At 47.4% G+C, this 12037-nt stretch overlaps 8 protein-coding genes across 8 annotated transcripts; 3 read left to right on the top strand and 5 right to left on the bottom strand.

Annotated features, from left to right (window-relative positions):
* Positions 1-55: 55 nt before the first annotated feature.
* On the top strand, positions 56-1226 carry PHATRDRAFT_43728 (short-chain dehydrogenase/reductase; the record flags this gene model as incomplete). Its single annotated transcript, XM_002178079.1, has 2 exons — positions 56-926; positions 998-1226. 2 exons carry the CDS (start codon positions 56-58, stop codon positions 1114-1116), a joined length of 990 nt encoding a protein of 329 aa, XP_002178115.1. The 3' UTR covers positions 1117-1226.
* A 27-nt stretch (positions 1227-1253) lies between these two features.
* Positions 1254-1790, bottom strand: PHATRDRAFT_33007 (predicted protein; the record flags this gene model as incomplete). Its single annotated transcript, XM_002177765.1, has 1 exon — positions 1254-1790. The coding sequence occupies one exon, from the start codon at positions 1788-1790 to the stop codon at positions 1254-1256; it is 537 nt and encodes a 178-aa protein (XP_002177801.1).
* A 347-nt stretch (positions 1791-2137) lies between these two features.
* Positions 2138-3103, bottom strand: PHATRDRAFT_33006 (predicted protein; the record flags this gene model as incomplete). The annotated part of the gene is made up of 1 exon (XM_002177764.1): positions 2138-3103. The coding sequence occupies one exon, from the start codon at positions 3101-3103 to the stop codon at positions 2138-2140; it is 966 nt and encodes a 321-aa protein (XP_002177800.1).
* Positions 3104-3817: 714 nt separating this feature from the next.
* On the bottom strand, positions 3818-4201 carry PHATRDRAFT_33005 (predicted protein; the record flags this gene model as incomplete). The annotated part of the gene is made up of 1 exon (XM_002177763.1): positions 3818-4201. One exon carries the CDS (start codon positions 4199-4201, stop codon positions 3818-3820), a length of 384 nt encoding a protein of 127 aa, XP_002177799.1.
* Positions 4202-4339: 138 nt separating this feature from the next.
* On the top strand, positions 4340-5820 carry PHATRDRAFT_43727 (predicted protein). Its single transcript, XM_002178078.1, has one exon. The coding sequence runs from the start codon at positions 4538-4540 to the stop codon at positions 5483-5485; it is 948 nt and encodes a 315-aa protein (XP_002178114.1). The 5' UTR covers positions 4340-4537; the 3' UTR covers positions 5486-5820.
* Positions 5821-6042: 222 nt separating this feature from the next.
* Positions 6043-6924, top strand: PHATRDRAFT_43726 (predicted protein). Its single transcript, XM_002178077.1, has 2 exons — positions 6043-6238; positions 6339-6924. Exons 1-2 carry the CDS (start codon positions 6164-6166, stop codon positions 6744-6746), a joined length of 483 nt encoding a protein of 160 aa, XP_002178113.1. The 5' UTR covers positions 6043-6163; the 3' UTR covers positions 6747-6924.
* A 72-nt stretch (positions 6925-6996) lies between these two features.
* PHATRDRAFT_43725 (predicted protein) lies at positions 6997-7759 on the bottom strand. Its single transcript, XM_002177762.1, has 2 exons — positions 7597-7759; positions 6997-7496 (listed from the first exon to the last, which is right to left on the bottom strand). Exons 1-2 carry the CDS (start codon positions 7723-7725, stop codon positions 7116-7118), a joined length of 510 nt encoding a protein of 169 aa, XP_002177798.1. The 5' UTR covers positions 7726-7759; the 3' UTR covers positions 6997-7115.
* An 868-nt stretch (positions 7760-8627) lies between these two features.
* On the bottom strand, positions 8628-11653 carry PHATRDRAFT_43724 (predicted protein). Its single transcript, XM_002177761.1, has 4 exons — positions 9793-11653; positions 9342-9713; positions 8896-9261; positions 8628-8820 (listed from the first exon to the last, which is right to left on the bottom strand). Exons 1-4 carry the CDS (start codon positions 11573-11575, stop codon positions 8669-8671), a joined length of 2673 nt encoding a protein of 890 aa, XP_002177797.1. The 5' UTR covers positions 11576-11653; the 3' UTR covers positions 8628-8668.
* Between the last annotated feature and the right edge of the window lie 384 nt (positions 11654-12037).

Here is a 12037-nt window from a genome sequence, read left to right as displayed (position 1 = left end):
ATGCTGTTTGCACCTTCGTTATTTTGATCTGATACGTTGAAATATAGGAATCGCAATGTCAACGAGCGATGCTGGAATAGGAACATGCGAAGCTTCGCACGGATCGATGCCGCCGTTGACAATCTTAGCAATGATCTTCGCCTTTCCCACCGTCTTTTGGTTTGTGGCGTATCTCATTCCTCAATTGTATATGGTAGTGCGCCCTGTTCCTGATTTAAAGAAAAGATACAATGCTGAATGGGCTCTGGTGACGGGAGGTGGAAGTGGAATTGGCAAAGCGCTCGCATTCAAGCTCGCAAGTCAGGGCTTGAACATTGTTATTGTCTCTCTCGACGACAATTTCCTTAAGTCGACAATGAGAGAACTCGCCGAAATGTACCCGAAGCAGTCGTTTCGCGCAGCCGGTGTAACTTTCTCGCCTGGCGTCGACTACATGGCCAAGATCAACGCAGCAACCAAGGACATTGACGTTCCAATCGTTTTTAACAATGCTGGGTTCATGGTTACCGGATTTCTCGATCAAACTCCGATTGGAAAGCTCCTGGCAAACATTGAATGCAATGCTACAGCTTCAGTGAATATTTCGCATTTCTTTGTGCAGAAGCTTGTCGCAAAAAAAGCAAAAGGTTGCATTGTTTTTACAAGTAGTGTTGCTGGTTTTATACCGACTCCATTTGCAGCAATGTATGCAAGTACCAAAGCCTTTGTCTCGCAGTTTGCTGCGTGCTTACATATCGAAGTGCAGTCTCTTGGTATTGATGTATGTGCAATCCATCCGTCTCCTGTCAAGAGCCAGTTTTACACGAACTTGGACCACAAAGTCGATATGATTGAGAAGGCGGCAACCAGTGCAGTGTCACCAGACGAGAAATTAGCAGACACGATGCTAAAGAGTATTGGTGTATGCGCGTTGCGTGACATGGGAGGTCGGTACCAGTGCTTTGCCAGTCATAGTATTGGATGTTCAACAACTGACATTCTTCTCACCACTTTGCAGGATTGGCGTGGGGAACGCGGATGGGCACCTTTTTCTTGCCGTACAACTTTTTTGCCGTAGCCTTTGCAAATGCTGCACCGTTTATGCCCGACTGGAAGACTCACAACAAGCATCGTTAAAAAGTATTACTACATATCCTCTACTTGTAATTGCCGGACGGACTTGTCCAACAGCTGCCTCCAACTAGATAATGTTTGTTTCTATTTGCAAGACAGAACCACACGCCTTCAGAAAGTATCGTTTGGTCGAGATATCTTTAACCACGCTGGTCTTTAGAAACAACAGCAGCGACTTTTGCTCGCCATTCTTCTTCCTCTCGACTCATTTCCGCATATTTTTCAGCGACCTTTGCGTTCCAGGCTTCCTTAGTAATCGTCGCGTCAGGCCAAGCCGGAATGTCCTCGCCGAGGTAGCGCGTCAAAACCGGTACACCAATGTCCAACCCCTTTGCTTGTCTATCAGCTAGTTCCTTGAGCTTTACTTTTAGTCTTTTTTCACCGTCTACCCACTTGGAAGATGAGACCTGTGAGCTTCCTCCGTCGCGATGAACCCAGTCCATCAAGTCGTGTTCTGCCTTTTGTGCAAGGTAGCCAGCTTCTTGTTCTACTTGGTTCATTTCGGAAGGGAAAAGAAATGTCGCGAGCGTCAGCACAACGGCGATTACGATCAGTGCGCCAGAGCTGATGCCTCCCTCTACCCGAGGTTTCGTTCGCACTGCGGTATGTTTGCCAGTGATTCTACTTGGCGATGGTTCCTTCGTCGGCGCATAAGAACTTGCCTGTCGCCGTTGCATTTTTGAACAGACAGCGGTCTTGAGGCTATTTGGGAGGAAACTGTGTTATTCAAGCAGTCCAAAGAGAATGCAAGTGTTTCTACACACGCTGGAGTGGCCAGAAATTTGCAAAAACGGTATCCCTTTTGGCCTCGTGGCTCATGGTCATCGCATCGAGGGGAGCGAGACGTTTTAGATCGTTTTCGACAGGTAAGTCCATAGGGTCATTGCTAGTCAAACCCTAAGCCCTGAATTTGAATGCACTACGTAACAAACTGTACTCTAGTAAAAGAAGGCGGTCTTTTCCTCAAACTATGACAAGATGATTGTGATCGTCTAGTTGAACTTCTCCTGGAACAGGTGTTACTTCATTGGAAGCCTAATTGAATCTTGCCGTTAGCTTGCTTTGCCTTCTTCGCCTCTCGTTCAACCCATTGTACGGCGTAGATTCGCATAATCTGCCGACTTCCTTCACTACGTCGCAGGTCTTCCTTCAATAAACTGCAATAAAGTTCATGGCTTGCAGTTCGACTTCTTTTTCCCAATGTTTTGTAAAAGCTGGTGTCTGATTTCCACCGGCGCATGCCAGCTAGGATACAAATAGAACCAGGAGGAGTATTGGAGAGCAAATCATACAGTGTACGTTCCAACGGATCGTGCAATTCCTCCCAATACACAACATCAGAGCCGAGAACAACCAGAGGTCTTGGCACCCCTCCACATACCCGTTCATACCACAACAAGGCATCTTGACTCTGTGCTTTATTACCCCACATAAGTTCTTGTGCTTCGACTGCCTTTTCTCCTAGTTTGAATGCAGATTTGTTCACCGTAATGATTGTCTTCAACATTGGTATTCCTTCTTCCAATTCAGTTGAGAGCACGTGGACGCTCAACTGAGTAGCGATCTCAAGCCCTGTCAATCCCAGTCCAGCACCAAGTTCTATGATAGGAGCTGCCTTTTCAGAATTTTTCGATTCGAGTGCTTCTTGAAGGGCTCGAAATGCGCTACTTCGCTGCTCGTTCTCTCGAGAACATATGGAAACGTGTGTATTCAGGTCAATGCTGGCTTGTGTCTCGAGGGATTCCGCCACGTCGAGGATATAGCGAGCCAGGAACTCTGCTGCCGGCCAAAGCTGTTGTGCAATAGAAACCTCGCCAACTTTCTCTTCCAGTGTGACGTGCAAGACTTCTCGTCGTAGTGTTGCGCGCGTGCCCGAAAATCTACTATTTTCTTTTATCGGGTCGATGACTGAGTCGTCTTCGTCCGAACTATCTGAGTCTGTTCGAAACAAATTACGTGTGACAGCGCCTTCAATTTCATCCTCATTCATTGCAGTCTGGTAGCGCAAGCGACCGACCGCTACTCCGGAGGTATCAGAAACGAAGTTGCACGTAGCAATACATGTCTATCAAGGAAAGGCGATAAAGGTCTACGGGAACACTCAAAACAATACTCGCGCCTTGCAGTTAGTGTGTGTTGGATTAGCTGTCTATGAACGGACGGAAGCCCAACCCGATTCACTGTCAATGTCACTGTCAGACACGCACAACCTGAACCCTCATCTTCGAGCTTGTACTCGAGGAGGAAAAATTGCCTTTGACTGAAAAATTGTAATAACTGTAAAGTAGGCTTGTCTTGACAATCGATACAAAACGAAGGCATTGACGTTACCTATTGAGACAATCGATACAAAACGAAGGCATTGACGTTATCTATTGGATGAAGAAGAGTCTTAGACCAAATATTGCACTCCAACAAGTTGAGTCGATCAAAGTCGCTAGTCACACTCAACGGGTGCAATTGACTACTTCTGCGCCGTTGATCTGCTGTGCGAATGTTTCCGTCCAACGACTGGCTGCATATACTGCAACGGCTATCATACATAAGCAGGCTGCCTGGAAGTAGTACGCAAAAGTCTGAAGATATACATTTATACAAAACAAAGTGTCGTCATACAAGTAGGCCACATTGGGCGACGAACCCCCTCCCGAACGCCTCCTTTCGCAGCCGACCGATAAAGATCGCCATGTCGGGGCCCAGATTATCATCTGGCATTTGAACCATTTGTGGGGGCTGATCGGTTGGCAGGAGCAACAGTTAGTGCTGCGGCTACGTTCCCACCATCCAGCTCGTCCAGACCCAGATCATTCCAGCCTTCCGCACGCCGGCGACGTTCAGCCGCGTTCTTGGCCGCTGCCGATGAATTACCCGACGGTGAAACTACGATCGCGTCCGCGTCCAGTTCTCCTTCCTCCATTAGAGGAGCAACTGCCGCCTCGTGTCGAGAAACGTCCACGTCGTCGTCTGGTAGCTTGTCCGTGGCCCATTCATCATCAACGATATCAATCGAGGGGGGACGTCCTGCCGTCGAATAAGGCGTTCGGTGCCTTGTTACAGCGGAAAAGCTGCTATCGGAATGCTGTGGCATAGCTAACAATTTAGTAAATCAGCAATTCGTACCAATGTAAAGCCAAAGATGTTTGATAGTACTTTTTTGCCGTTTTTCAGCATCCGACAATAATTTTGGGATCTCTGCTTCCGTCTGCATGCCAACATAGGCTTCTGGAATCTAGAATCTAATATAGGAATATTTAATCTCTTTTGGGCCAAAAACGGTGGATTTGTAGTTGACTGTCACGGACTTTCGACTCCTTGCTTTCCCGGGTCTCACTGTCAGTTGAGAAGCGACGAGTTGACGCCCGCTCTCAATGAACGGATCTTGTTGCTAGTGCGCGTTGAAGCATACCTGCCTCCAAAGCTTGCTATGATGAGGGCAACCGCTGCGCTTGTACTGACTTTCTCGGCCACCTGTTTTGGAGCTCACGTCGCAATTGCGGGCTTTCACCAGCCCTTACATGTTGTACCGAGGAACCGAAAACCGATAGTGTCTTCTCGTCAAGCCGTACGACTCCATTCTTCCGTCAGAAGCGTAGCATCACCGCCAGCACCCCCGCTAAACGTGCTGGAACGATTTACCAAGAGCGTTAATACCGGTGCAGAAACGGTTTCAAACTATGTGGAGGTTGGCTGGAACAAGGCCGTCTCTCGTGCTGCGGTTATTGGAGGATCTACTGTTCACCAACTTGCGCATCCATGGGTTGTGCCGACGGTAACGGCCATGTTGGCGTTTGGGGTACTGGCGTCCTACCATTACAAGCTGTATAAGCAAGAGACTTCGGGGGTGTCAACTTGGAGGAGTACACAGGCCAACACACGAGTGGAATGGGCAAAACACGTTCGGGATACGGAAAACTGGATATACGCCACCCAGACATTGCGAAACGCTATTACTGCCAATGCGTTTCTTGCCACAACGGTGCTCTCACTACTCACTGTAATCACGGGGAAGATTGTACCAATGATTAAGGATGGTGTGGGTCGAAGAACAATTACTCTGCAGTTCGTTTTTGTTTCCTTTTCCATGCTGTTGTCGGCTTACGAATTCCTTCAGTCTGCCCGTCTCATGACGCATGCCGGGTTCATGTTTCCAGTCACGAAAAATTCCACGAAAGTGGATTCGATCATGCGCAAATCGCAGAACGGTCAATGGCTAGGTCTTCGATGGCTGTACCTGTCGCTCGGCTTTCTTTCTTGGCTAGTCGGAGGGGGGATGGTGTTTTTGCTGTCTGCCTTGTTGCTAACCTCGTTCTTCCGGCAAATTGATCGTGTCCCTTCCATCATTGATGAAGATACAGTGCATGTGATCATTTAAACGGGAAAGATGATTGTAAGGGCGCTGTCGATTTCAAGAACTGCATGACGTCCGCAGTTCCTAGAGAAAACAAGGCACATGTAGAAAGGGGTTTTATGCAGTAGCATTTTTTTTGTCCTAGCAGGCGCTTTGCATACTTTATCTTTTAAGAGAATTTTGAGATGGTGAAGAGCTGCCAGATCTCGATATAAAAATGTTACCTGGGTTGCTTTCGATCTTTGTGGCAAGAGCAGGCACATTGGTTTTCCCTTGCACTCGTGCTGCCTTTACCTGTTTTGCGGTCTCCAAAAGTTGTCTCGTACAGTTAACTCTAAGAATAGTCAGAATATTATAGTAAAGCTCTAGCGTGATAAACTTTGCAGACATGGTAACTTATCTCGGATGTACAAACTGAAAATTAGAACCAGTGTAAAAACGTGACGTCACCTGTGTCAGAAGGTTGGAGGACATTCTGTCAGAGAACAGAGTACATCTGTCGAAAGAAAGTCGGCAGGGCATCAACTGCGACCAGAAGGACTGTCGTAGTTCGGATCGCAGCCCGAAATCTGGCAGGATAAACAAAACCATCAATTGGAAATAGAGCTGTGCCCTGACAGGGAAGCAAACCATCTTGACTGTGATACAGGACCTCTTTGCAAGTGTCTCATACAAAATAGTCCACAAAACCTCTCTGCCAACATGCGCATCTCTTCGCTCGCCATTTTTGCCACCCTTTTGGTTGGAAACCATGCTTTTGCTCCCGCTTCCCGTCTCGTAAGTTCAAAAGATACTATACTGCTTTGGCTTTGGCAGATTTTGGTTCCGATGCGAACTCACCCTTTGTGATCTTCAATGATCGTTGTAATTCACACAGCAGAGCCGTACGATGACGTCTCTTTCGCTGATGTCCGCTGATGAAACCGATAAGATTGTGACCCAAGCTTCTGACTGTGCCGAGGGTGAATGCTCTATTGATGAAGTCGACGACTTAATTCAGATCCTGCACGCTCAGCAAAAGGAATTATCCAACCGTCTAGACGAAGTCCGCGTGATGATTAAGAGTTTGGAAGTAGTCAACAAAGACGATGATCGTAAAGTCGACCAGGTTCGTGAGACTGTTCGTGCCATCTTTCGAGTTTTCCAAGCGAGCGACAAGGCGTCTGGGAATGACTATCCTTCGTTGACCAAGCCCATGGGATACAGTGGAGATGTTGGCAAAGGGTCTACGACGGCGTACGATGCACTACCGCCCAAGAAGTGGAAGCCGGCAAGCAAGCCATAGACGCAAACTATCATACGCTTCAGAGCTTAAAAGCCTCATAGATAGTGAAGCTTTATTGACACATAAGACCTCAATCCATTCCGCACCAGTACTTCAGCCTCCTACGGGTTTGACGATAAAACAATAAGTTTCCATTCCTAGCGCTATTGACGTCCGTAAGAAACCGATCTTGCCCAATCAAGTTGCATTTCTTAGCTTTGATTTGTAGTATGGCCTACAGTCCTTAATAATTCGAGCATACAACAAAGGTCGACAGTAGCAAGATGAATTATATCATTAGCTATATTGACATGACGCTATTGACCGACAAATTGTCGTATCGGGTCGGAAGGTCTAACATGAGAGCACTTATTATTCACTGCACGACAACTAAGTGCTAGACTTCCACTTCTTAGGAGGAAGCGCATCGTAGGCTGTAGTAGGACCATCGCCGATACTTCCCGAATAAGCGTTAGGCGAATACTTGCCAACCTTGTCGTGCTGGAAGACTGAAAGGACATCCTTCACAAAGCTACGAACCTCATCTACCTTGCGTTCTTCTTTTTCGTTCGCGTTCTGGAGACGCGAAATTTGATTCATAATCTTGTCCAGACGACTGGAAAGGACTTTTTCTTGCTCCTTCAGTTCAAAGAGCAACTCCGAGACATCGTCGATAGAGCATTCTCCTTCAGCACAATCTGTCGCCGACTTGAGAATAGCCTGCGTCTCTTCTTCTGTCATGACGAAACGAGCAGTGGAGGAAAAATCATCCTGACAACGCCCGAATAATTCCACGAGTGAGTAAGATTGAGTAAGATTCATCGGCGGTCAATCGTGGATAGCCCATCACAACTGTCGTACCCTTTCTTACCTGTTGAACGACGGCGAAACGAGGAATGCTGGCTTGAAAGGCCGTCACGGATGCAATGGTGAGTACGAGCAAGACGAATCGATACATGTTGTTGGAAGAAAAATAGATTGGTTGACTGGTTTCGAGCATCGAGATGAGTTTTGCTTCAGAAAAAATCTGCGCGTTCGGAGCATGAAAAAGAATATACGCGACGATCAAAATCCAAGGGTGCTAGAAAAGATCGCGTTCCGACAGGTACAGTTAAAAGGAAGCGAACAGAAGATTTCCAACCAGTTGTGTCTTTTCCTTAGAGCAAGCAGCTGCTTGTTCTGCAAGCCTGGAAAACACTGACTGCGAATGAAGGTGTCCGATTGGACGACACAACTCAGCTAAGACATTATTGCCTTAAAGTTGAAAGGAGAACGAGAATGAAAGAGACAATAATTTAAATACACGACGGTACTGACTGTGACCAATAGTACAAGATACAGAAATACAGGAATCTGCAGTAACTGTTGAGCTTGTTTCATGAAGTTTCATGACATGGAGTAGAAAACTATACTGCTTTTTACTCACCTTCAGCTGCACACGTAAATAAGCTGACATTCGTCGGCGGGGTTTGAAAAATTGTACCCAGAAAAACTCACTTTTTGCCCCAAATTCGCGCCGGGCTCATGTTGCAGTTTCTCGTTGTCCCATACCATAGTTCGTGACCAAAATACAAATTTGATGAAACAGTGAGTTGCAAATTATCGCAGCATCTTGAGGACTCGTTCCCCAGTTCCGTGAGACGCACGTGTATGCGGAGGAAAACCTAATCGAGATATGGCCAAATATCTAGTTGCTTCCGTTCTGATACTAGCCATTTAAAACGCTTTCGCACTGCTACCAAGTCTCTACTTTCACATCTATGAAGGTAGCCTCCATGAGGAGTAACTTGTATTTTTAATCACTTCAACTGTCAGAAAGGGAGATCACTTCACATAAGCAACAAAGGAATAGTGCTTGAAAGGGAGACATCTGGACGAAGCGTTGTCATGGTAAAAGTAAAGATCATCATAAACATGTGTCAAAGCGACGGTAGGTCGCACCATCAGCCACAATCCGACACCGGATCACAACAATTGCAATCAATGTTGCAGTCAACAATTAGAAAGGCTAGTTGGCCAAAAGCCGTTCCCCTTGTATTGCACAGTGCTTCGGATATAACGCCTGAAAGCTGGTTTCCCTGTAGGTTAAGCTCCTCTATAATTGGAAAGTTGTATTAGAAACGCATCCGTTCAATATCTAGAGCGTGAATGTGATACAGATCGTACGTACCAAGAAATTGAGCGGCTTCGAATGCTTCAACGGGTATAGGACCGGTAAAGTTATTGAACGCTACGATCACTTCCTGTAGTGTTTGGTTAAAATTGATAAAGTTCTCCGAAAGAGCTCCGCGGAAGCGACAATTGGCAATGTTTAGTGTCGAAAAATTGGGAATACCAAAGAACTCAGCTGGCAATTCTCCTCCGAGCTGCGTGCTATGCAAACGAAGTACGCGTAAGTTCTGCATCAATCCAATCGTGGTCGGTACCTCACCACTGAAAGCATTTTCACTGAGATCAAGGGTTCTAAGGTTTGGAAGCGTCCAGAGCAAACTGGGGAGAGGACCACCCAATTGATTCCTTTGTACTGCGAGGTTGTCTGCGATAGATGAGACGACATGAGATGTTGCAAAATTTTCTGTAAGCTTTCGTCGAGGCAATACCTGCTGCGCTACTTACTCAACCTTTCGGAATTCTCCCCAAAAGATGATGGTAGACTTCCTGTGAATCTATTGCCATCCAGTCTCAAATCCTGTAATGATAAGCTGACCAATCCATCTGGAAGACGACCCGAAAGCTGGTTGTCACTTACTTGGAAATCAGACAAGAGCGGATTAGTGATAGCAATATCGTCTGGGATGCTCGACGTAAAATTGTTTCTGCTCAAGATCAGACGCTCTAGTTTCAACCAAGTAGAAAAACTATCCTGAATGGAATCTTCAATCTGCATGTCGGCGACAACAAATTGAACCATGTCCGTCAAGTACTGCAGTTCCTTCGGAATGGCACCCTTCAGGATCGTCAGTGCCCGTTCGACCGCGGTATTGTCCGCTATTTGAAAATGGGAATATTGCGATGTTAGGTAGACCGTTTTATTGGGAACAAATCGCGACTCGGCAGGATAACATACCGAAATTGATGGATTCCACCATGTCTAGAGTGTTGCATCTAACCTTGTACCAATTGCATTCGTCTTGAGTAGAGAGCCATCCAAAGTCAGCTGGGTCGCTGGTACATTCGGGATTTTGAAGGCCACAGATTTCCCATTCTTCTCCTGAAAGGGCGAAGTAAAAGGTCGCCAATGCGTATCTCTGCAAAAATTTGGGGCTGTCACATTGAAGCCCATTGATCTGCACAAACGGATCCGTGTTTGTCAACCACTCGACAGCTCGATATTGCGCCGATGCACGGTCTTGAAAAGTTTCGATGCTTGTTGCAGGCGTCAGACACGAGATCAAAGCCTGTACACCATCCGTTGTGGGGGCAAATGACGGTGCCGAAGACGGAGCGCTCGACGGTGCTGCAGTGGGGGGCAAATCTAGGACAGTAGTACTAGACCGACCCGTAATGATAACCACTGTTACCACAATCGCAACAACCAGTAACAACAAGAAGAGTGCACCGAAACAAAGGTACCTTTTCCGACGCTTGCGGCCAACCGCCTCCTCCTCTTCTTCGCTCATGATGACCGCAACGCCCACTGCTTCGACGACGTTGTCAGCAACGAATGCTTCAATACCGCCTGATTCTGCACCAGGAATATCTTGGCTATACTGTGTGCCATGAAAGCCGTGGATATCCGGTGGTGCGTGTTCTCCTACGGGATGTGATTCATAAGAAAATGGAGGGGGGATATCGTAGGCTGAAAAATCAGGAGTAAACTCAGCTCGAAGTGGACGACCGCTTCCTGTAGATGGAACACTTGGTCCTCGGACAGCGGAGCTAAGGACTCCAACGGGGGGAGGGGTGGTACCGCCAGTCGCTTCTGATTTTTGCGCAATTTGGTGCTCCAGCTGCTGCATCGCCGTCAGCGCGTTTGGAGCCATCAGTGCCCTGGAGCGTGTGTCCGTTTTCCCCGAGTAAGTGAAATTACTAGGCGAGACAGCCGCTCCCGAAGCACTCAGCTTAGCCGCTAGATTGTTCTCCATTTGAACTAACGACTGGGCGGCACTCGCACTAGCCTCCTTTGGTAGACGTACCTGGTTCTTTGCCAAAATATCGTTCTCAAACTGGTGCAGGCCGACGCTGGCGCTCGATCGTGCATCATACGACTTCGACTTGGCTATGACGTCCCGCTCTAGCTGATTCAAAGCTGTCGAGGCGGATGTCACGCCCACACCATTCACTACATCCAATTCACTCACAGCTCCAGGCTGCGAAGTATTCGAATTACGCACCGACTTGGCAATGACGTCACGCTCCAGTTCCAAGAGGCCAGCTGCGCCCGAAGGTGCTGCACCCGGTCTAGTGGCAGCGGTAGTGTTCCTGCCACGCGCCTTGGCAGCAACGTCTTGTTCCAGTTGAATCAGACCGACAGACCCTCCACTAGACGATCGATCGGTGCCTCGTGTCTTGGCGGCGATTTCTTGTTCCAGTCGCGAAAGATTGGACGCACCGCCTTCAGCGACGGCGCCAGGCTGGGAGGGTTTGGCGTTACCCCTGTTATATGTCTTCGAGACGACATCTTGCTCGAGTTGCTTTAATCTCAAAGATGCCGCAGACGCTTCAGGGGCAGTGGATAAAGTTCCAGGAGAATCCGCTGGCAGATTGGAGGAGCTTTTGGTGCCATCTTCAGACAAAGGACGAGCGTCAGCTTCCGTGTCGCTGCTCGGCGGGGAGAAATCCCTCGATCGATGCTCGCCTTCGGCTAATTCCTCCTTATCTTTCTGAGGATTTTGGCTACCATTCTTCATCGTGTTGCACCTTTGATATAAGCCTGGCAACTTTTAGACTGGCTTGAGGCTGCGCACGTTATGTTGAATGCCCCGAGGTTCACAATGAAGATGGATCTCGGTTGAGGTGCGGAGGAGCAATTTTCCATTCCAAATTTTCTGGATTTTCAAGTTGGTGGTGCCAAGGTCATTAGTCGTGCCGTCCCATAAGAATTTTGGTCATAAAGAAATGTTAGATTTCTTACGGTACTAGGTATAGACCTATCCTGCCCCGCAAAAAGATTTTCATTTATTTGTCTACTCTACAGATAGAAATATTGCGTCCGGGACCGTTGATTGGCTTTCTCATTTTAGCTGTTTATATCATATATCGTACAACGGTACTCTCAGAATATAACCGCTGGGGTGTACTTTCTACGCTAGGCGTGGTTCTTTCGCCGAAACAATGCTGACCTGCTATGAACGACATGTTTTACAATCGGT

Source organism: Phaeodactylum tricornutum, chromosome 2 (genome assembly GCF_000150955.2).
Source record: "Phaeodactylum tricornutum CCAP 1055/1 chromosome 2, whole genome shotgun sequence".
In the NCBI taxonomy this organism is placed as follows: Eukaryota; Bacillariophyta; class Bacillariophyceae; order Surirellales; family Neidiaceae; genus Phaeodactylum; species Phaeodactylum tricornutum.
Note: the sequence above shows the minus strand (reverse complement) of the source record. Positions and strands in the feature narration are given on the sequence as shown.

Bases quoted from the DNA above. Each gene is read 5' to 3' on its own strand.
- PHATRDRAFT_43727 (XM_002178078.1), top strand. From the start codon at position 4,538: ATGATGAGGGCAACCGCTGCGCTTGTACTGACTTTCTCGGCCACCTGT.
- PHATRDRAFT_43726 (XM_002178077.1), top strand. From the start codon at position 6,164: ATGCGCATCTCTTCGCTCGCCATTTTTGCCACCCTTTTGGTTGGAAAC. The intron at 6,239-6,338 runs GTAAGTTCAAAA...TAATTCACACAG, and splicing joins TTGCTCCCGCTTCCCGTCTC to CAGAGCCGTACGATGACGTC.
- PHATRDRAFT_43725 (XM_002177762.1), bottom strand. From the start codon at position 7,725: ATGCTCGAAACCAGTCAACCAATCTATTTTTCTTCCAACAACATGTAT. The intron at 7,497-7,596 runs GTAAGAAAGGGT...GGGCGTTGTCAG, and splicing joins GTTTCGCCGTCGTTCAACAG to GATGATTTTTCCTCCACTGC.
- PHATRDRAFT_43724 (XM_002177761.1), bottom strand. From the start codon at position 11,575: ATGAAGAATGGTAGCCAAAATCCTCAGAAAGATAAGGAGGAATTAGCC. The intron at 9,714-9,792 runs GTATGTTATCCT...ATTTTCAAATAG, and splicing joins GGTGGAATCCATCAATTTCG to CGGACAATACCGCGGTCGAA. The intron at 9,262-9,341 runs GTAAGTAGCGCA...CATCTATCGCAG, and splicing joins GGAGAATTCCGAAAGGTTGA to ACAACCTCGCAGTACAAAGG.